General features: G+C 45.0%; 1 protein-coding gene across 11 annotated transcripts in view; it reads right to left on the bottom strand.

Annotated features, from left to right (window-relative positions):
• Positions 1–24,342, bottom strand: part of NFIA (nuclear factor I A) — a 232,346-nt gene that overhangs the window by 80,211 nt on the left and 127,793 nt on the right. For 9 of the 11 annotated variants that reach the window (XM_042819914.1, XM_042819915.1, XM_042819917.1 and 6 more), the window contains one exon: positions 2,132–2,206. In XM_042819914.1, coding sequence (XP_042675848.1) covers positions 2,132–2,206 — 75 coding nt within the window. Of the gene's footprint in view, positions 1–2,131; positions 2,207–4,461; positions 4,549–11,740; positions 11,977–12,125; positions 12,218–24,342 lie in introns of those variants that run through there. The other 2 variants (XR_006168994.1, XM_042819921.1) reach the window with 2 other exon arrangements.

Here is a 24,342-nt window from a genome sequence, read left to right as displayed (position 1 = left end):
TGAGTCAGTTCTGAAGTGCTATCCCGATATGCTTTAGGGACACTATTTTTGGTAGAGGTGCTGGCTTGTGGACAGGGTATAAGACAGAGGCCTTGACCTCCTAGGATTATTGAAGAGCCCACGAAAAAGAGTGCAAACCCCCATTCCTGGGGCAGACAAGAGCTCAGCTTTTCATTTTGACTATCATCATCCCTTTTTATTTTAGAGGAAGCTCGTGCCTGTCCTGCTCTTTCTGTGTGCAGTTGCTCAGTGTGTTGGAGGTGGTACATTTCAATGGAAAGCAGAGGGAATGTCTCAGACACAGTTCATACTTTGTTTGCAAAAGATGTTGAATGCTAGGATTTTTGATGCATGATGTTTTAGTTTAGTTACAATAAAATATCTTGGAAAACTAATAAGCAGGAAACATGACTCTCGTGAGGTCAGTGCCAAACTCGCTGGGGGGCTGGGATGGCTGTAAGTCCTGAAGCAGTGCACTTCTCTAGCAGCCCTGTCCTCTGCACACATGAAGCACGGCTGACAGAGTCCAGAGGCAGTTCTGTTGTGTAGTGCCCCTGCGGTGAAGATAAGATTGTGGTGAAGTGGGATGCCTTGCAGGGGGGGAGGGAGAATCCTTTGGGCTTCAAAAGCCTTGTGTTGTCACACTGGAGTAATGTGACATGACAGGAAGGCATTCAAAGACTGGAGAGAACATGGCTTTGTCCACCATGGCTGCAGGTACCAACAAGGTAGTGCATATAGTGCAGCAAGTTAGATGTCAAAGCCCCTGTTTGAGCACTTCAGCAAGTGAACTATTTACAAACTTCTGAGTCCTCCCGACTTTGTCCTTCCAACAAAACTCCCACCAGTTCTCAGGGAAGGGAACTCAGAAGAAATAACTGCTTCACATTTTACTCGCTCTCTCTCTCCTGTCCATATACCTCTCACACCCACATATCTCCCACTGTTCATGCTTTTCTTGCAGCTTCCTATTTCTGACTACAAAGCCAGTTTACAAGGGAGTGCAAGCCTTTCCAAAAGAGGAAATAAAACAGGAAAATCCTTACAGAAACTCAGTGTTCTGAGTCAAAACCACAGCTTCTTTGCTGGGGTTGTGCCAGTTAGTTTTCAGCGTTCAGAGCTATATATTCAACTATTCCTGCTATCTAGGAGAATCATTTTTATCACTGGCTGTACTGAATGGATTGGTTACAAACCTAAGGTAAGAAAGGGACATGCAGTTGAGTGGCTTTCCTAGAGCAGTGGCAATTGTGGGAATGTAAACTCCAGCATGGCTGCAGAGATCCCCAGAGGACGGGTACCCACAGCCCTGCTTTAGCTGCAGTCTCCCTGCAAGAGGTTGTCCATGTTCTCTCCTTGGACTATCTGGATTATGTCATAGCAAAATACAATCAATGCGCCTTTGATCAATGGAACAAGGTGGTGACAGGTACTCTTAATTCACTGTTGTTAGTGGGTATCGACAAGCCTGTAATGATCATGCTGCAGTGTGTCATTCATGCTGGGGGCATTAGCATTCTTTAAAGGTCAAAAAACAAACCCTTCTACAAGGCAGAATTCCATACAGTTAAGGGAAAAGGCGGGCCTTGGGAACTTAAAGAACTATGCCCCCAAGCAACTGAAATCCCAGATCTTCAGATGGTACAGTTGTTGGCATTACTTACAAGTTCATTAATTCCCAGGTGTACAGGACACATGGAATTGATGAACACAACGCGGAGAGGTGGCATGAAAAATTCCTGGCTGAAGCACGCTAACGATCAGGTTTGGTGAAAGCAGAATCTTTGGATCCCCTAGGAGGCCCACCAGCAAGCTGACCTCTGCAGCCATATCTCTGCACTCTTACACAGAGGCCGCCCATTTTCATCTGAGTACCAGATAAGCTTATCAACTCACACATGCAAGTTTGCAGCACTTTTTTTTTTTCAATTTACTTCTTAGTCTGTAAGCTTTTATTTTCCCACATTAAAAGATATAGCACATAAACAGCGTCCCCCAGAGAGAAGCAGGGAGAAGGGACTCCCAGTTTTTGACACTGTTTCTGAACTGGGGAAGGGACACATGATAAAGAACCAGAGAAGAAAACTGGGATTGCAGAAACCACACAACACAGCCACCAGATGATACTTACTTTGTGAGACTCTTACTAGCTCGGTCACACTGAAAACACCTGATGTGACAAAACTGTCCTGGAAGCCCAAATGTCCTACAAAACAAACAGAGTGAGAGAACTGCGATTAGCTTTAAGCATTTAATGACAGTATTCTCAAATACTTTGCTTGCATTTACACTTAAAATGTGACATCTAATTTCCCACTTAGCAGTAATTATTGTTTATGTAGGTGGGTAACTAGTCATACAGCTACGTAGGCTGCTTTGTGGTTTCTATCTAGAGGTTAGGAAAGCTAACATGACACATCAGCAGGGAGATTTTTACATGCTAAAGCATCTCAACAGGAAATCTGAAACAAAAGAGGACTATTTTAATAAACGGTTACCTCAGATGACCCCTAATGACTTCACAATAGAATTGAAAATACTGTACCTAGGAAACAGACAGGACAGCTAAGTTCCATAATCGTTTTAAACATTATTCTCTAAAGAAACATCTGATCAGGATTATCTACCCATTCATTCAAACAAAACAAGATTTAAAGATGTACTCTTCATTTTCTGAGGTTACACTGGGGAAATCTTAAAAAAGAGGCTGGTGAAAAAAAATTAAACGAGTGCCTTCCCATCAAGAAAACCCAACATTTAAAACAAGCTTTCATTAAAAAAAAAAGAAAAAAAAAGAAAAAAAAAAGAGGAAAACAAATCTCTGCCTAGGAAAAGCATTAAGCTGAAACTTGAGACTGCCTTCAGGAACCGGGGTGCACCCATCCACACTCGCCCCCCCTGTGCAAGGAATGCCTCTCCACTCGGTATCAAAATGTTATTACACTTTGCATAACACTATTTTCCTTCTTCTCTGAAAACATGTCTACCACCAAATGTTCATTTAATTTTCACGGCTATGATCAATGACAAAAGGAGCAGCTTCCAGGCTGCTGCCCAGGGTAGGCGTGTGAGTGGGCTGCGGTGGCTCACGTGGGGCGTCGCTGGACCTCGATGAGAGGCTGTGGCAGGGCCAGGCTGACCTCCTGCTTTTGAAATCAGGGTCAGAGGAGAAATCACAGGATAAAGAGATTATTAAAAGGACTGTAAAGTCCTGCTTGCCCGCGGGATAAGTGGCATACCTTTTAAGGTTGTCCTACTTAGAGTCACTGATTCCACAACAAGCACACATATATTATTGAATGTTTTGCAGGGGCACCATCTGCTCCATTGTTAATTGTTTGTCAGATGCAGCAGGATTTCCCTACGTTCAGTACATCGCGCCGTGCAGCGATACCTGCCCACCTCCTCAGACCGACCCGAGCCGTGGCACTAATGCTAGTTTGCTCTTTGCTTTTCTTTTGGGGTTGTTTCCAAAGAAGCACATCTCACTGCCATTTCCTCTTGCAGAACGTGAAGCACGAGGAAGGCACTTTGCATGTGGGACTGCAGAGGGTGATGGGCTGGGGTCAGGAAAAGGCTCAGGAAGGCCCTGGGGAGGTCAGCAGCTCTCCCAGCCCCCAGTTAATCTGCACCCTGGCAGACAGACCCTGCCCTGCTTCCGAGTGGCTCCTCGGTGCCAGCTGAACGCAGTTGCTAAGCTAACAGACTTAAGACAAGTTTCTGCATCAGGCGCATTTTTATACTTCAGCAATAATGATGAGTTCTCAGACTGTGTATATGTATATCTCTGGGCATCCTTGTGTATGTGTATATACATATGTATTATGTACACAAACATATAAATATACACAAATCTGTCATGCTCCAGCTGTAGATAAATGTACTATAAAATATTGAAATTGATGCCGAAATTCAACACAAACAAATTCCTCAATCTGCAAACAAGGTTTTTATTTACAGCAAGAGAATAAATTTTTTCTCTACTTCAAATGAGAAAACGCTCCTACAAGTTTTTATTTTTCCTTATTTTCCACTTAGAAAGAGCTCTCGGATAATTGTAAATGCCTTTGCCTCATCTGCTTTGTATTTTGCTGCAATAAAGGTGATGACTACATCATTCTGCTTTTTAGAGACGGTTGCTGGCCCTACACAATGTTTGCTCATTGACAATTTCCCGAGTATTTTTAATATGAAGACCTACTTTTCATATGCTGCAGCAGACCTGCCTATTGAATTAAATGATCTGTGAATTAAAAATAATTCTCTTAGGTCTTCACTGAAACCACTCATGTGCCTAAAATTAAGCATATGCTTAAGTGCCTTGCTGGATGGGGGCCAGGACGCTTACTACTCCGCAGAGCCCTTCGCAGGGAAGCCAGTCTATGCTATGTAACTTCTCACACTGTGCTCATCATGACGGTATCTGAGCAACTTCCAGAAGTGCATTCAGCAGTACTACGAACATCTGTCACGTGTTGTTTTTCTCACCATGTACCATACTGGCCCTGCTCCGGTGTCCACTTTCAGCTGCATCTCCCAGGCAGGTTCCTAGCACACGACGAGTGAAGGTGAGATTTAAATAGGTAGAAATAAATCCCAGCTACGCTAAGTCCGTTGGCTTATTTTTAAAGGGAAAGCCCAGAGCCCTTTGTAATCGTGCAGTGAAAACTGTGGCATGGCTACCCCCCCCCACCTGAATTTAGCATGCCCAGGCAAAACCAGACGTGAAAATGCAGCAGAACGGCTTTCAATACACTCCACCTCTCAGGGCCCCCCTGTGTATGAGAAAAATTGATTAAGTTAGCTTGGACCTGGTAACTCCTATTATTCATAACATCTGATTTTGCTGAGTGTACCAAAAATGTCTGCTTATTTCTGTAGGAACATTTCTTATGTGCGCTCACGCAATAGCAATCATTAAACAACAGCAGCTAACTAGAGTGGTTAGATTTTCATCCGTCAGTGCTGAAAATAAACATTTCACAAATGAAAGGTGAATTTCACAATTCTGCCACTTGTTGTTTACTTATAAACATTAGGAAATCAGGGACTTGTTTTGCCAATCATTTATAATGCCTTGGTACCCACAGAAGCGATGCCCTTGGCTAAGAGCTGTGTCTTGAACTCATTCTGATGGATGGTTGCTCTCTGAATTTGCAGTTCGGTAGAACTCCATGAAAGTTTAAAGATTTGCCTGTATGGCTCAGATTGCAAAATCCAGGCCTGAGACTGCAGGTTTTGCTGAGCAGAGATAACAGTGCAAGAAGAGAACGAGAGAATCGTGATAAAGAAGCTAGACAAGTCAAAGAAGAACGGCTGGGTGCTAGCAGGATTGACAAAATATGGAAAGAAAACATTCTGCGCCTATTAACAAAGGTCAAAATGCAAATGCATATCAATTTGCTTGTGCTACTTCACTCTGAGTGAAAAAAATACAGGTAAAGTCAAGCAATTACATATGCAGATGTGAGCACTAAAGAGCTCCTTTACTGAAAAGATGATTAAACATCTTGAAAGCTTGCAAGATTTACTTCTCATACAGCGCTTTACTGGAAAGTGTGCACGGTGATACTTTACTAAATATCCCAAAGATAGGATGTGGAAATTGCTGCATGTGATCTGGTTATCTCTACAGTTTTGTGTGGCAGTCACGTTTTGGTAGGAGAGCAGGTGTTCAAAATGAGGCTGAGAGAATTTTTACTCACGTTATAACAAACTACCAGAGCCCATTCACTGAAATTCTGGGTATAAATTAAGACACCTGGGTAGCCGAGGCAGCCCTGACTCAGCAAAGCAGCTGCAGCATGCGCTTCATTTTATTCCCGTGTTTGACTAAAGCACGAGCTTATCCAGGCTGACAAAGAAAGATGGGCTGACAAAGCCAGGCGGGTACTTTAGGATATTGTTGAATCTTTGCTTTCAACTCTAGTCTTGTCCCGCAGGAGTTACGTCATCACACAAGACCTCACTTTGGCTCCTGAGGATGGGTTTTTTCTTTTGCCCAAGAAAAAGCCGGGGCAAAAAAATCCAGTCTCCCAGGACCAAGCTGAGTCAAGCAGATCGGGATACCGGCTAACAGGCACACGGCACTACCCAAGAACACATTTGATATAGTGTACAAATACCATACAACACAGTCGTAGCAAGTAAAACATGAAAGCCATCTTTATACAGCTTGATGACTGCTTTAATTGGGAAGAAAATTCATAATGCGATTTACATATTCTTTTAGATCCCAGTAAAAGAGCCAGAAGAAAAGGCTTGAATTGCTGGAGCCTAATTCTGATCTCAAAGAAATTTTAAACAAGTCCTTCTACACTGATCAAATGAAGTTTCACCTAATTTTCTCCTAATTTACTCTGGCAGAGGAGACATCAGGATTAGGACTTGTTGTCTAATGCTATTTGTTTTGAATTATTAAGCAAACATTCCTATTTCAATGAGTAAACGTGTACAAAGGCAACTAACCTTCGTCCTAAAATCTAGTTCACAGGGAGAGTATTGTCTGCCTTCCCAATTAATGCTGCAAAAAGGAGTCTCAGACGTTGATCGACCAATCAAGAGCTTGTGTTATAGCTTGAGAAAATCATGACTGATGCAATTACTTTTATGTAGAAGGTCTGAATATGGTCTACAGGTTAAAGTTCGCTGCGTTATTGTTTCTTAATTGAATATCAGTAGATGTTTTCAAGGTGCTCAAGGTATTATTGTTATTTAATCAGCAGGTCTCTTTGTGTAATCCCACAATATTATTTTCATTACAAAACAGTCAGATCGCACCATAAATATGCAAGGTATTTTCTAAAGAGAGATACAGCTGGTTTCCAGAAACCCGAAATTAAAGAATAATGGGGAAGGGCTAAGCCTTGGAAAATGAAAAAGTCCAAATCCCGTCACTCCTCTTCCTCTACAGTCCAAAGAACAACGCAGGAAGCTTTGGAGAACGGCTTTTTGGGAAACCAATTCATTGTCAGTAGTTCGAAATTACACAACAAGTTCCCAAACCAGCAGCAAAACAATTTCTAAAGCCTTTTTACGTTTGGCATCTCAAGATACGAAGCCATCTTAAAACCTTAAAATAGTAATAATCAATTAGAGACTCAAGCCTATTATCTTAACCAAATGCCTGATTAAAAGAAAAGCCCTCTCTGCTCAAAGTGCAACTCGATTCCTTTTGGTTTTATCCTCTATCTAGATAATCCCATGTTTCACAAACAATGTGGAGCAATAGTATTGATTAGAAAATTAATGTCTGTATCACACAGCACACGCAGGCCTTGAGAGAGAGGACGTTATCAGAGGGAACCTGGATCACCCCGAGGAGTCCCAGAAGATCAGTTCTTCCACAGCAGCACTGGGGAGGAGTGTGTGAGTGACAGTCCTAATCTGCATTCCGCAGCAGACAGCAAAAGACAGAATACATATACGTTGATCAAGGCCTTCATAACATTAATACTCTGTTTAATTGGGAGGAGAGTTCATTAAGCATGGGCTGACCAGGCCACTGCAGCCACAGGGTCTGCACTCCTTCAAGAAGCACAGCCTTGGGCATGGTGAGGTGTCCATGTGCACACCCAGGGAGCAGGATGCACTCACTTTGGGATATGCCCATGTGCACACACACATTCTTGCATGCATCCACCTCCCTGCTCCCTGCAGGGCAAGTGGAGGGGCTGGGGGCACCGCAGCAGTGAGCAGCCCAAGCATTCGTGCTGTTTGTTCCGTATTCGAAACGCTGCGGGGACTGAAGCCTGCAGGGCTCGGTCTGAGCTCTCACCCATCCGCCTCAGATGGAAGCGGCACCCGTGGTACGAAAGGTAGCTGTAACCAAATCTGCATTTGCTAACAGATAGAGATCTCTTCCATATATAGATCTCCAGAGCCGGCATAAGAGCCTCGTTTAATGACTTTGTAGCAAATACGTTCCTCAAATTTGTACAGGACAAACCTTTAGTGGTAGATTATACTACATTTTTAATACATGGACTTTTCGTAGAAGAGTTAAGCACGACATAATACACTAATGGTGGATCCGAAACCCCTCTTTCTTCCCCATCAAACACTCCCACTTGTATTTCAGCTTGTTATTTCTGATTTAATTTTAACGCCACAGCAACAGCTGACCTTGGACAAATGACACATTTTCCTAGGAAATAACCAGCCCTCTCGGCACGCCGGCTCTGTTCTCCCCAGCTCACCTACCTGGTGCTGGCAGAGGATTTAGGAAGCACCAGAACTTTCTTTGTGGCCATGGCAGAATGGATTAGACCGTCCAGGGCATGTCGTGTCAGTACAATAGAGGAACACTTTTAAGACTTTAAAGTCATGTAATACAATTCTAGGCTGGATCTTTCTTGTTAAAAAAAGTAGAATGGGAGTGATTGAAAGAGAAAAGGGCCAATATTTGACAACAGAAATCAGCATAACCTCCTAACAGCGGCAGTCATGGATGACTGCCCTTTGACCCGGGGAGATTATGTGGGATTTCAATGACAACAGCTGGAAGTGAGCATGTGAGAATAGAGAACACAGATCTGAGGCCTCCTACAAAAGACTGCACAATCCCTGCCCAGATCAGAGTGTTGATTAGAAATTGTTTCCTGGTCCTGGCTTAATAGAGTGTGATAATGAAAGTTTTGTTAACCCTTCACAGTATGCAAAACCACTGCTAAATTATTTGCCTTTTTTTTTTTTTTTTAAGATAAATGGTCTGTATGTAGCAGACAGGAAGACTGGGAGCTGCTGCTGGCTTCCTCTGCCTGGTGCTGCTGCTCAGCCCTGCTCGGTCTGCATGCTGCGCAATGCCTGCACCGGGTCCACCCGCACGTAAGGATGGGTGTTATGGATGAGAAGGGGAACCCACGTGCAGCGTCTCACTGTGCACAGCCTTTCATGCTCACGGCATTTTGGAATCCTTAATAATAGCACCACCTCATTATTATTTCAGTATGTGTCATCTGGGCTGCAAATTAATAAAGGCGGACCTGAGCAAATGTGGTGCCAGCCTGGCTGTGTCACCAGCACCACCTGCACGGGTCCACAGCAGCCTCAGCTCTTAGGAGAAGCAGCTCATTTTATATCTAAGTACAGAGATACTGGAATTAATGGCAACTTATTACTCTTAATGAACCGATCACAGATTGGAATCAATCATGTCAGGCTTTACCCAAGCAGAGGACACAAGGATAGCTCTTATCCCTGGAAGATAATGGTCTTGAAACACTGAAAGCCCTTCAAGTTCATGTTTAAGGACCTCGCACAATGGAAATCTTTCCAAGATCGATGAGATGTGGTGTGGTTTTCATTTCTGATGACTCCTAACATCGTAGGGTACTTTTCGAAACTCATCTGGGTGAGAAGTCAGTTAAATGCAATTTTTTGATATAACGATAAAAACTAAGAATCTCTATCTCCACCATATACTCAATCTGATAAATAAACTAACTGCATTAATACCGATAGGGGCCTATAGTTTGAAAAACAACAGATGTCTTAAATTAGCATATTTCTGTTTCAGGTCTTCAATCCAAAAAGCAAATATTAAAGAAAAGAAGAAAAATCATTACAAATGGTCATACCCATTTGGCAGCTTTTATAATAATGTGCTCTTCAAAAGCCTTCCGAAGTAAAAGAGATGAGATCTAACTGGGATGATCATTATGGAATATTTATGGCATCCAACAACAAAAAGAGTAATAAAAAGAAAGGCTTGCCTCCTCGAAATAATAACACAGAGTTATTTCTCTTGATGTTTTCACATCAGCCCCAATTCCAAGACCAATGACTGCACGTGCTCTGTTCCCTGTCCTCACTCCTCTTGCTCCCACCCAAGCATCAGCTGCAGTTTTCCCAGCCGGGTTCTGTCCATAGATTTGCAGGGAGCTGCTCACAGAAGTGAGGGTTTGTAGGAAACAGTGCTGTGAGCACATGCCCCAAGCACAACCCGCAGCTCTTCACACCAAAGGATGAGTGCCATGTCATGTATGGCATAACAGCGCAATGCGTGCTCGCTTTTGTGCTAGTTCAAATGAGAATTTGTTCTAGAGCATTAATACTGCAACTACTACTGCTGATGCTGAGTAAAACGTCAGGGTGACAATAAATGTAAAGATATCTAAAAACTGGTGTGGAATACTTGGGTATTCAGACTAATCACGGACTGAAATAAGCGCATTTGTTTCAAATCCTGTTTATAGCACCGCAGCCCTTCCCTCCCTTAAATCTCCCTCTTAACCATAGTGATGTTTATTGAATACCTGTCATTTCTCCAGCAGCATGTGCCAGCAGCGGCTCACCAGTGCCAGGCTGCATGAAAACCCTTCTGTCTCCTATTCTCCAAGGGGCTCCCTTAGATCAACCACTCACCATACCCAATACGCTGAAACCCATAAATTTGCAGATACAGCAGTCAAAATTCTTAACAGGAAAGTGCACCCATTTTGCCCAGTGTAGCATACTGAAATATCACATGGTGAGAAGCATTTCTCACCATGTGTAAACTGTCAATTTGATTTGAAATTAAAATTTTTGATTAACATGAGCATTTCTGAGCCTCCCGCTGGCAGCAGCCCTATTGCTGAAAAGTGACATGATTTGTGACACACATGCTGTACAGAAGCCCCATGCCAGCAATTGTTAAACCCATTTTCATTCTGCTTTAATACGGTATGACACTCAGGAAAATAATTTTAATATTTAGGAGAAAGAGGGTGAAGGCTTAAGGAGCGAAGTCCTTTATGGGTGGAATGCGGGATTAGGGCAGTATGGCAAGCAGCATGGAGGACTCCATGTCTCACAAGGCACGTCGCCTCTCAGCAATGGGACCATCTGCAGGAGGCTAAGAAAGGTCCGTAGGAAAGCACAAAGCCTTCTCTCAAATCCAGTTGATATTTCAAGCACAGCATGAGGTGCTCTCCACCTATGTATGAATGCTGAGATGCTTCTGCACGAGGAAATGCTGCGACTTCAGTGATTAAACCCTCGGACGGGAGGTAGGGTTGCCTGGTTTCCACAGGGCCTCTTATTTTTCCACATTTATCACTTCCCCCAGCAAGTATCAGCAGTCCCTAGCATCTACACGGCAACTCACTCATAGAAGAGGAAAGTTTTGTGCCTATTACAACTTTTGAGCCGAGGAATCTCCCTCTTCGTAAGCGTAGCGGGAAGATTTCTGCTAAGCAGTACCAAGAGAACACAAGAACTGGGGCACTTCTGCAGCAGCAGCTTTTACAGCAGAGATAGACTCATGCAGAAGACAAGAGTTCAGTGGGGATTTTCATGAAAGTAAGCCTGTGTCACTGTTGCAAGCTGCTGACTCAACTGTGTCACCTGCCTGTTTCTCAGAGTGGATCTTTTTTTTCCAGTAACATCGTGTTCTGGGGAAGTTTATCAAGAAACAAGTATCACGAACAGTCATTCTGAGCAGCAGAACAGCTTTGATAAGTGTCGACACGCATCTGACTTTTCTGCTAGCTCCTAGCGCTGCTCATCACATTAAACACTCAGCTCTGCTGGACTCTGCTCCTAGTAAACATAGAGCCATTCCTAATTGCCAGAGTTCAGAGAGGAAAAAAACGTAGGATTTTAAAAATAATACTAGATGGTGAAATGAAATACCAGCGTGATTCAGATGCAGTGCAAGCATTCAGTCCTGAGCAGAAAGCCGTGGGCTCGTTTATGTTAATAACAACCTGAGAATTCAATCTGCATGAAAGATGTGGTCCTCAATAAAGCCATGATATATAGTGATTGTAAGTATGTAGATTCTTTTAAATAAGTCTGAAGCTTAAACAAGCGTTCTGTATAAACACCTAGTTTTAATTAGTATATTGCCAAGAAATTATACAACTCAACTCAGTGATGCTGTAATTATTTGGGGATCCATAAAGCCCTCCCTCGGAGGTGGCAGCTAGCTGTGTCCTCCACATGCTCCGCAGACGTGCACAGCTCAGAGCCGAGCCCAGGGAGCCTGAACCCCTGCGGACACAGAATGGGAGGTTTATAAAAAGTGGTGCAATTTTTTAATTCTGACAGCACGTGGAAGAATTCTCCATGAGGAGGTGGAGGGGCCGGGGCCGGTGAGGGCAGCAGCTCTCCCATGCTGTGCCAGGTGATGGGACACAAACCTGGCTCTGCATCAGCTGTTTCCTCGCTTTCTCCCTTCCTGGCACCACTCTGTCTTCACACCAACACTCTCAGAAAAGACTGTGGCTGGACACTGCAATAATAGAAGCTGAAGAAATATCTGCTGAAGATTAGATAGCACGAAAGCAAATCAAAAATAAGGGCTCTGGGCATGGATGTAAGTCATGGGATCAGCCAGCTCTGTCTTTCCGCATGGGCTTTCCTTTCCCTCAGAACTGCTTCTTGCACCTTATCTGCTGACAACACCAGTGAGCAAACTTTCATCCACAATAAAATCTATGCAAATGGTACTGCTCTATTTACTTATTGTTCTTTCCCTTGTACCGCTGGGAGTTTTCTCTGCGGAAGGCTCTTTTACTCCTCACACAGCACTACAACCTCCTGGCTTAGATAACTTTTGGTCCCAGGAAGGCTGACCTCCACCAGGCTGCACGCTTGTTGTCCTTGTGGCCCAAGAAGAACTGAATTTCTGGCAGCCACAGCATGACAACACACATAGCTCCCAAAATTGTGAGCAAAAAATGAAGGATTTAGAAAAGAGATCCCAAAATCTTATCCCGAATAGAGTCTATCTCAAATAGAGTCAACTCCTAGGCAGCCGAAGAGCCTATACAAACCTAGAAGCAACACAAGCCCTCCAGTGGGGATCCAGGCTCTCCTGCCTCGATCTAGATCTGCTCTGAACTACACCAGACCTCTGTCTTCTCCAGTACTGAGGTAGCCTCACAGACCCATCAGCCAAGGAGAGATGAACTCAGCCTTGGGCAGGTGAATAGGCTTACAGAAGCAGTGTTGCGTTAGTGGGTATGATGTCCCCCAAGCACAGCCCACAGCAGCAGGGTCAGTCTGGTGACTGGAGACTGGTGGATGTGAGTGCTCTGCACAGACGAGATTCTCTTTCTGTTTTATTCTCAGTTTGTGTTTTGTAGGGCAGGATGCCCTGTCTACATTCCTTCGCAGATGGAGAATGGACATTTATTAACAAGTACTCGGGCGGATGGCCCAAAACTCTAGACTCCTGGCATGGAGCTGTACTAAGAGAGGGTCAGTGACCCCCATTTGTGTTTACTGTACTTCTACAGACACATGTTGGTGTGATAGGGGCATTCACTTTCTCAGGTTCAGGCCAAGGTCAGGCCAGAACATGGACCAAATTTATTTTCTCTGTCTCTCTGTGTAAACTGCTCAGGCTGTAGCCCAAAGAGGGCCCCTGAGTTCATTCACTGTGAGTGCATTTTGAGGGATTCGAGACTGACACAGCAAACAGAAGGGCTGGAGAAGGACCTTCTCCCTCCATAACTAGCTTCATGTGCTGATCCTATGCACTGCAGTCAGGCTGGTTCTATGGGAGGTGTGATACCTTGCCTCTCAGACCCTCTGACTCCTCCTCAGCAATCAGTCTCGCGTGGCATGGTGTGATGTGCAGGAATGCACAAACGTGGCAGTGGGGAGGAATCCCTGTGTCAGACATCCTATCAGTATGGATTTCGGACAATCTGAAGACAGCACAGGGATTGCAACTTCAGATTTGGATCATGCTTACCAGCCTGGATCATCTTCCCTGGATCAGCCATCAGGTGTGTCCTAACAGCACTCTGCTTGCAAATGCCACACCATGACTGGCTGTACATGAAAGGCAGAACCTTTGCTGGTTAGCAGCAGTTGAGCAGGAAGAAAGAATGGAAGTGGAAAAGGAATTTCACTCAGAAGGACCTTTACATTAAACTAAAGCAACTCAGGTAAAAAGAAGAGCCATCCTTTATGGTTTATAATGCATAAACAGCCATTTCTTTTCCATTCCTTCTTTGCTTGCATTACTGAAATTCAGAATTAAAGGCAAAAATAATGATGGATGGATTCTGGACGACTCAAAGTTCAATTCAGGATGGATGCGATCCCAACATTTCAGATTCTTATCTCATCGTAATTGGAATAGCTGAACCTCTCTTGTCTGCAGAATTAGGCGAGACATCCTGTGAGAATGAGCTCTTTTTCACAGCAGTTTAGTCCCCAGACGCATAAAAGAATGAAAACAAGAAACGGAACAGAACATTTTTACTTTTGAGTAATGGCTGCATACGGGCCGTTTAGAACAAGGCTTCACTGGAAGAGTTGAGGAGGAAGTTCATCCTGCCAGTATGCCCATCCCTAGATGCATTCTTCCACAGAGCACATAAACACTTCTCTAAAAAGATAATTTATCTCAGTAACTCCCATTCTGCAGAAGGGAAAAACAGACAAGAAAGCACAAGTGGGTGGTACTTACACTGTCCACCCTTCTACCCTGAAGAAATCATCCAATACCACTACGTGCCCTGCTGGACCCTGCTTTCTCTCGCAGCCTCAGTCCTTTTCTGCCTGCTCCACGCTTGTTGGGATGTGTGGGTGAGCAGTGAGGGCTTCCTCTAGCAGCAGTCTCAGGTCCAGAGAAATTACAGGATGAACCTGAAACATCTCTGTTTAAACTGCCCCGAGGTTCAACACAGAAAGGGAGGAACTCCCAGAAGACCGAGCACCTCTGCTGATTATAGAGGGAGAGCCTGTTCACAGCTGCTGCCTCATTTTAATGCCTCTGTGATGTGGGGGTGAAATCCAAGCCTCAGAAGTTCAGATACTATGTTAGCACAGGCCTAAAAAAAATTGCCTTGCTCCTTGTATCTTGTCATAGGCAATGTCTCCTGACATGCCATGCTTCCGTATCCTTACATTTATATCTCACTGCTGTTTGGTTTATAATTCAGAAAACTGTGAACTACAAGTATTGCTGAGTTATCCTTGTGTTCCTGTCCTTCATCTCGTTCATTTGCAGGAGGGAATAATGATCTGTCACCAAGGTAAATTCATTACCCAGCAGATAATGCCACAGTGTTTCTGCTGCCCATTTCACAGTAAGACATTCTTTTTCAATGATGTTGCATCTCTGTTCTCGTGGGAACAGTTTACGGCTGACATAGCAATAGTAGTAATAACAACTTACATTTATATTGTACACAGGATGATCTTTACTTCTGTCTCCTTCTAACAGTGGAGGCTCCCAGTCCTACTGCAAATGCATCATTCATGGCTGTGACAGGCACAAATCTAGATTCACTAATACGGGGCTGCCTCATTCCTCAGCCCTTTGCTCAGGTTGTCATTTCTTTTCCAGACCTTTTTATTTTGTGCTCTGGAATTGTTTTAAATTGAGTTGTGGACTGCTACCACAGCACTGCTGTAAGTCTGTAAATCTGTGGGGTTCCCCTCTTGCCTCCAACCCCCGGCCGCTGCAGTCCATCACGCTGCTGCCCGTTCTCTGCAGCTTCTTCCCTCTTCCCTTCCTCCTGCAGCTCAAACCACGCCATGGTCTGCTGTACAGTGAAATTGGCTCCCCTCTGCACGGCGCGGGGGACAGGGCTAGCTCTCTGCATTCTGCTATTGGAAATTTCCTAAAAGCAAATTCCCCTTTTTTTTAAGGACTTTGAGGTAGAACATGTGGGAAAATTGCAGGTGGTCCGCACTGCAAAGCTGGTCAGGTGGGGACACCCCCCCCACTCCAGCAGGCTCTCAGATGGGCATGCAGCTGTCAAAGAGCCTTCTGTTACAGAAGGAAAAAACTAACAGGGACAGAGTCTGAGTTCTTTGTGAGAGTGCTGCAAGGTACATAAGAAGCATTCCTCTGCTAAGATCTTAAGAAATGCCAGCAAAGGGTTTGGCCCACAGAAAGATGGTGTCAACATCCTTGTGCCTGGTTGAGCACCGGCAAGGAGCTTCCCAGCTCACCCAGCCAGGCATTGCACGGCCTGGGTCACTTCAGCACTGCAGCATCTTGGGGAAAGGGGCAGTGCTGGCTGGGTGCCTGGCGGGACCCACAGGCAAGGGGTTGGGGCCCAGCCTCCTGCTCTGCAAAGCCCAGAGCACAAAGGAAGAACATTTGGATTCCCTCTGGCAGCCCTGCCTTCTCCTTGTGCCTTCAGAGCGAGGTGCTGGCTGTGTGTGATGGCGTGCCTTGCAGAGGATCCTTTTGCTTCAAGAATGAGTGAGGGAGGACGGGAGGTAATGATGAGAGACACTCTAAAATGATTACATTAATTGAGTCTTATGAAAATGGAAAACAATGGCAGCATGCAAAACAAAAAACACTATCACCACGTACATCTCTTGTTTACTAAAAGTGCTTCACTGAACTACAGATTTACTCCGGGGCACAGCAGGAAACTTTTCTCCTTTAAATTTAATCAGCGTGTTGGGCTTTGTGGGTTTTGTTTTTTTTTTTTTTCCCTTTCAGAGAAAAACACCAGCGATCAGATCTGTGCTTCCCATCCACTCCTCAGCACAGTGCCTGGAGGTGATAGTGTGAACTTGCTCAAGAATGTGAAGGCATTTTATAAATCATTTGGTTTCAGCAGGAGGGGGAGAAGAGGAGAAGGCAGAGGGATGGTATAGTTTACACACTTCAGCATTTTCTTCAGTTGCAACAGTGGTTAACAAAGAAATGAAACAGACGACGCGAAATGCACGTAGCGAGCAGCACCTCTAATCAACCAGCACCTTTCTACCACTTTGCAACCAAAACTAGCCCAACTCAGAATAAAGTTGTCGAACTGAAGCTGTGGCACTGACAGAGGGGAAAAGGGAGCCGAGCTGAGCAATGCAAAGTGCTGTAAACAACTCGCAGTGCTCGCTGTGCGCGAGATAACGGCAGCAACCGGAGCGCGGCTCCGAGCGAGGCTCCGAGTGGGGCTCCTCACCTCGCCTCCCTCTGCCGCGCACTGCGCTGCTCCTGGGAAGTACGTGTGCACCACTGCAAATAAAAGTCTCCTTGCTTTCCCAGGAACAGATCTGGTATTTTTCCATTCCGCTCACACCGCAGCCAGGCTTCAGAGGGGATTTCATTCTCCGTCTAAACTTTCTCTCTGCTTCCTATCTAGCAACAATTACAGCTAAAAAGTAGTAACTGCAATTAAAGAGATAGTGTCTGATTAGCTACAGAGGAGATGAGGCTTTTCCTGGGAGCTCGGTCTCACAGCGGTGCCTGTCTATGACAGTAACAATGATCCCACTTACGGCTTCACTTTCTGCTCCTCACTGGGACGTCATGGCTCATATTGACAACTTATGGTTAATGAAACAAAGGCTACTTGGAAACCACCTGACGTAGCCATGAATCTGCAGTATATGCATGATGTGTTTAGAGTGTACAAGTTGTATGTGAGCACAAGGGTTGGAATCCTTTAGAAGGAAAATCACATTGTGATAGACCTGCAAAAACAGGTATGATTCACCCAGGCACTGCAACACACACAGAAACCAGAGGAAAGGGTGAAATAACCACATACGTTCTCATAGCGAATGCCTGTATTTGGGAAGGACTCGAGTCAACAGAATACCTCCCGCTGGGGTCAGGCAGCCAGAACAAAAGAGCACGGGACTTTAGTGAGAAAGCATGACTGCTCCTCCACTGTGCTCTTGGGCACGGCCACAGGACCAGCCTTGGGTTTAGGTGCGATGGCCCCTGCTATAACTGAGGGAAGTGTGGAAGTAGGCAGAGATAAGGAGTGTCCTAAGGGCCAGGCTGGCAGGGACCCGAGATGTGCGGAGCTGAACCCCACAAGGTGTCAGCCTCAAAGTGCTGCATTCAGCCCTTCTGCAGCTTTCCCAGGGAAAGAGCCACAGCCCCAAGCACAAGTTTTTTTTACATCCAGTGGTCTGACCACAGAGGGCAATGCTTTGGCTAAGGCGGGGCGGCCGCAGGCCGTCAGAGCAGATTCTGCTGCTGGGATGCTGAGTGTAGAGCTCCCATTCACTGCCGGAGCCGAGTGGCACTGCTGCACAGAGATGCTACCTAAATAGATGTCAAGTAATGAATGCTTCGGGTAAGCGACTGATTTCAGAGTGTGCTTTCATCCACAGGCCCTGTATTTATAGTTCAAGCCTTTTCAATTAATACGCACACCCTATAAGAATTAAACTACTAATTATCACATTTTACCCTGGTTCACAGAACTTTCATCAGATCTAGTAAATGAAATCACGAGTTCAGCAGAAGAAGCTTTACTGCGCCAAATTATGTCAAGGGTATATCATGTTGATAATAAAAGATCACTTGTTGGAAGCCTAACCTAGAAGGTTGGGGAGGCGTAAAAAGTTCACATTTTGGATCATGCTGCTCTGGCGTGGGCGTTTTGTGTTTTTTTTTTTTTTTCTTGGTTATTGTGGAAGGCAATTTTCCTGCAAGTAAAATTTTCCCTTTGTCTTACATTACAGGCATTAGGAAATTCTTACATCGAAAGACAAATAGGTAGGTTCAGGGTTTTGTTTTGACAGTCACGCCTTGGCATCGCATATTCTGTCTCTTCCCACAAATAAACTTCCTTCTCCACTGGAAAGAAAATTAATATGAGGCCCACACCACAAATAAACTCCTTTCCCTAAGTGCCCAGCCTCTTGGTGGGCAGGCGTGGTATCCAGAAGCATCCTCCATCCAGCCTGTGGTCCGCTCAGGCGGTAGCAATTACTGTCCCAACCCAACTCACAGCTCTTAATTAAGCAGCAAACCTCTCCAGAAGACCTATGAAAAAATGGGTTGCAGTGAAAACTGGGAGGACCGCAGCCAGCCCCGAGGCACCACGCAGAGCTGGCACTGCAGGCAGGGGATCAACTGGGGCACAAAAAGCCTCGGCCCCACAGCACCGGGGAGGGGAACACTCCTCACCACGGCACAGCAGCTTCCCAGGGGGAGCTCCTGGCCAGCCCACATCCATGCTGCCCTCAGCATGGCCCTTGCTGTTATCTTGTGGATAAATATACGCGGAGAGGAATGGAATGGAGCAACAGAGTACAAATATATTTTGAAACGACTGAGAATAATTGTGGCTGTATTTATGCACCTTATCCACTGGAAAGGTTCACTGCCTTTTTCCTGTACACACATATGTTGAAATAAAAATATATACCCTGGCTACATTTTTATTCCTCCTTTCCTTTGCAGCACTCTGCCACTCTGAGCGTAATGAACGTTTCATGTCTTTCAAGCACTGCTTTGTCATGCTATAAGCATTCATTTCATGCTTTGAATATTTCCTGTCATACTCGCCTTGGAAGATTTTTTTTTTGTGGGAATGCTTTGCTTGTGAAGGTTAATGGCTAGCAGCAGTGAAAACTGAAGCCCTCTGTCAATCCTTCGGTCTCAGACACTGCAGGTCACTGATGAGAAACTCTCCCCTTGGCCCAGTGAGGCTGCAGAGCTGACCCCGGCTGACTACCGCCTATCTTGCCGACTGACAGCCAACACCCTTCGCTGTTGCCATCACAGAGTCCCCTCAAGAGAGTGCCAGCTCCTGATAAGCAGGCTGAATCCCGAGCCCAGCTGAGCACCTGCTAAATCCTGGAAATGGTGAAGTACTGCCTGACAATCTGGATCACAAAACCATTTGACTTTGTGCGTGACTCTCAATGAAAATATGGTGATACAGATTAAAACGGTGCTTTTTTTTCTAGTTATTCAGATGCTTGTCCTCAAAAGTCATGAAACTAGCTGGAAAATAGAGTTGAATGCTGGTCTATTATTAAATTGTACTTCTAGCTCTTGTTGGAGTCTATCTGTAATGAAATAGAACAAAAAAATGCAAAACTAAATTACATGGAGGATAATTTTATAACCAGGCACGTCCACTCTTGTTTCCTTGGGAAATGCCAGCATTCAGAGCTGCCCACATGCAGCATCTCTACATGGTGAGGACATAAAGGTGGGACCTAACCAGACCTTCCTTTTTCGAGCTGGAGGAATCACAGAACGGCTCAGGTTGGAAGGGACCTTAAAGATCATTGAGCTCCCACCAGCTTGGGCTGCCCCAGGCCCCATCCAACCCAGCCTTGAGCACCTCCAGGGATGGGGCACCCACTCTCCTCTGGGCAGCAGTGCCACAGTCTCACTGCCCCCAGAGTAAAGAATTCCTTCCTAACATCTAAGCCAAATCTCCCCTCTTTCAATGTAAAGCTATTCCCCCTTATTCTATCCTATCTGTCAAGCTGTGCCTCAGCAGCAGGCAGGACAGACCAACCCCAGCACGGCCCCGCTGCTCCGCCACAGCCTCAGGCCCAGACAACATGCTGCTCCCAGCTCACCACCCATCTCTGAGGGTGCAAATCCGCTCAGAATTTGGTCCCGGCATTTTGCAAAGGTGCAAACAAGCTGACATCACCAGGAGCTTTCGGTTCGTCGCCAGCTATGAGATTCCATATTGAAAATGCTAAGGGCTTTTTTTTTTTAAGCTTTTTCTGAAGCAAAGTTAATTTTAGATTAGTCCCTCAGGCTGTGATAACTCTCCAGTGTTGCTCTGTAAACAAGAGAGGAGAGTCTTCCTGCATTTATAACACGCGGATGCAAATGATTCTATGAAGAAGAGCACTAATAAAAGCTGCTGTTACTGTACTATCCTGTGTGCAGCTCCCACTGGCAGAAAACTTTCTCGGAGTGGCTCAGTTTGGTGCTGCAGATGAGGTGTTTCAGGAATGCCAGCCACTCCAGATGACAGTACCAGACCAGCACCGTGTGCTCAGAGAACAACCCCCAGCCCTGCTCTCTCCAGGTGGCTGGTCACTCAGACAGTGACAGATTTGGCTGTAGGAGGAACTGGAGCTACCACTAAAGCTACAATGCAGAGGAGCGGTTGGGGTAACCACAAAGCATAGCTGTGTTCTCTGCGCAGGGCAGCCTCAGAGGAGAGTTTGAATGGCAGCTTTGCATCCTTGAGCTCCCAACCCACAGCCTCAGTGGCTGCTGGCTGCAGCCCTCTTGCTGCGTGAAGCAAAAACACCAGATTTGGGGACCAGAAGAGAGCCTATAGGAAGGGGCTCTGCAGCCCAGCAGCTAGGGCAGAGGCAGCTCCCCAAGTAGCTGCTGCATTTTCCAAGCTTCACACAGTCCCCTGCTGCTCAAGCTGTGCCAGGCCTGCCCAGGCTGCACCTACAGAAGGAAAGGAAACTGCTCTTTGCAAACTGCTCTTTGCACATTCCCACTGCTGCCTCTGCCTTCCCCTCCTGCTGGAGGAGCAGCATTTCTTCCTTAATTCTTTTAGGCACGGGAAAGTAAGCATGTACCTAAATCCTTTTTGTGAGGTTTTATACCTGAGTCCAGCCCTACTTACGTGAAGAACTCACAGATGATATTTACAAGTCCGGTGTAATTACTGCAGGGTTGAAAAACGAGTTCTGTGAGTTACGGTACATCATTGTTTTTCTTGTTTTTCTTTCTTTCTTTTTTTTTTTTAATGTTACAAAGAACAATGTGCCTTTCATTTCCTGCAGTGCCGTTAAGGTACTTGTAGCTCAAAGCAGCAAGAATACATTAAAACTAAAAAGCATTTGGTCTGAGCATTAAACATTTTTATTTTTCAGATAAATGCCTCTCCCTCTACAGAAATTGTTTGAGCCGTGAATTTGGCACACGGTCGTAATCAGCTGTAATAATGAATGCTATGCTGTCTCGCTCACTTGAAACGGGAGAATTTACCAACTTCTTTAAAAAGAACTTGCTAATCTACAATTAAAGTGGTGTGCTCCCGACTCTGAGTTACCGAATCGCAGTAACACATGCTCCAGAAACATCACTTGTCTGCAGCGGATGACGCAGCGTTCCTCTGCTGCACGCAGCATTAATTCTGCAGTGCCACCACTCCGCACTGCCACCAGGTACAGCAGTGACACGGCCCTGTGCAGGCTGTGCCCTTCCCCAGCTCCAAACCCCTACCGAAGCAGAGCAGGATCTGATTTGTCGTACCACGGTCACAAACATCCCCTGTTGCAGACAGAGAGACTGAGAAGTTCTTCACAGAAGTTTAAAATAATCCTACTTACAAAAAAGAAAACCTATCCGATAGCCGTTGCCACCACGACTGAAAGGAAGAATAAAAGCCTAAGGGAGAGCCCAGTGCTGAGCCTGAGATTCAGTTGCTGCTGATCCCCAGGCAGGCAGTCCCTTCACTACAGCACACTGCCCATTTTGTCATCCTCGATTCACTGAAAAATAGTTTGTTTCTAAAAGATGACCCCAAACCAGTGCATTTAATGAGCTCTTAAAATCGATTTTTTTTTTTTTTAATTTTATTTTTTTTTTTGATTGGGAGAATTGCAAAATCACTTTGCGGTGCCAACTGAAATGAAGCTTTTACATATCATTAGGCAACTACAAAAGTGGGGAATTTTCCACGCGGGTGTTCCACCCAGCTGGTCAAAAAAAAAATAAAATCATTTGAGCAAAGTATCAGGGCACCTGACCCCGCTCCTGCCTTTCAAATGAAGCAACCTGCTTCTTTCCACATCCCTCCTGCAAACTTCCTCGCCCACATGACAAACGGGCAAATTCAGGTTTTCTTCCTCTCCCTGAGCTCTTTCCCATGTTAAGGGGCCAAAGGGATCAGCTTTCTGCCCAGTTCCAAGACAAGGCATGGAGCCATGCACCCATGACTAAGCCCTGTCCTGCCTGCGTGCTTGCTTTGCATGACCATCGTACTGGCTACTCCTTCAAAAAAATGAAATTCTTAACATTTCTACAACTTCTTGCAGTAGCAATCAGGTAAGCGGCCTGCTGAAAATTATTCTGGCTTCACAAAGGCCAAAGAACAGGTTAGAGGTGGAGTTAAAGCCACCACTGAGAGCAGAAGTTGTCACCATCTTCTCTCTCCAATCCATTCCTGGAGGCATTCAAGGCCAGGCTGGACGTGGCTCTGGGCTGCCTGATCTGGTGGTTGGCAACCTGCACATAGCAGGGGGTTGGAACCAGATGACCATTGTGGTCCTTTTCAACCCAAGCCATTCTATGATTCTATGATTCTGTGACTCTCTCTGTGATGACTCTGCTCCATAAAATGCAACTGTAAAACCCACTAGAAAAGAGGGGTGGCTCCAAGAAATAAAAGCTTTTTTTTTTTTCTCCTCATGAACTTCACTTGAATGAAGGTTAGATATACAGGTTTTTCTAAATAACACAGACAAATTAAAATGATAAATTAAAATCTGTAGTAGGAGGCCTTCTTTTTCAGGGCTGTATAGCTGACCCTTTTGAACCTACATTACTCAAGGTATGCAAAATATATGTGTATAATAAATAGCTCTAGAATTTATGGAGTGGAACAGAAAGGATATTAACAGGCAAGTAGAGAGGCTGTATAACCCTCACAAGGCCTTTAAAGATTTATTTTTTTAAAATGAAGGAATGCATGCATGTAAAAGGCAGTGCTTAATCGATATGCTTCTTTGTGCCTTACAGAAACACGTGCAAAATGACTCCAAACCTGCCCTCAATCTGGTCATTCTGCTGTTAGCATCAGTGGGAATAAGATTATTCACAACAGCATTTTTCTTTGATTGTAAAAAAAAAAACCAACAAAAACCAACCAAAACCCAAAAACAACAACTCCTCCTCCCTGTGTGGGCTCATTCCCACTCTCAGTAAAATCAATTACGAGGCTCCCAGAGACTCCGGAGGGAGTTGGATCAGGCCTCGTGGAAGTGGGTCTGCAGCAAGTGCAGAACAACGCAGTTAATATGATTTATTGTGTCCGTTCCTGTGCGTGCAGTTTTTCATTTTCTAAAGCCCGCAGTTTTGCTTTCATCCTCACGTTCGGTAGATAAGAGCTGCAGATCCGTGTTGATCTACAAGCCGGGCGCTGCAGGCTGGGGGCTGCGTGTGCTGAGCGTGAGCACGGCGGCCGCACAGGGGGAGCAGCCCCTCCAGGGCCAGCGGGCTGCCTTGGTAAAGAAAACCTCCCACACGGGCACTGCAAAAGGTGCCTCAGCAGTCAGGAAGATTCTGCTGCAGTGGGGAAAAAAAAATACCCTTCAGTAAAAATGAGAAAAAGAAAAATCTCTCTCGTGTTTATTAAGAAAAGTCCCTCTCACAGGTCACCAACGAAGTTCCAAGAATTCACTAAAAGCTTGTTTTACAAGGAAGGCTCAGGCTCCAAAACAGAGATATTTCATTTCACTAGGCTTTTACAGATTTTACATTATTAAACACTGACATTTCTGCTTTTTGGGCTGGCTGTTGAGTAACGAGCTTCCTTAAGACCGAGAAACTGCAGGGTAAGAAGAACTGTGGTTTAATAGCTGTGAAAGAAAATTATCTAAACATGAAATAATAACATGCTTGGTGCCTAATGCATTCTAAATTAAAATATGATTTAATAAACATAGGCAACATACTCCACACAAAAAAAATCC

The sequence above is a fragment of the Centrocercus urophasianus genome, unplaced genomic scaffold (genome assembly GCF_019232065.1).
Source record: "Centrocercus urophasianus isolate 14NV4802_14NV808 unplaced genomic scaffold, USGS_Curo_1.0 seq_18, whole genome shotgun sequence".
Classification (NCBI taxonomy): Eukaryota; Metazoa; Chordata; class Aves; order Galliformes; family Phasianidae; genus Centrocercus; species Centrocercus urophasianus.
The sequence above is the reverse complement of the archived record's forward strand: the minus strand, read 5'-3'. Positions and strand labels throughout refer to the sequence as shown.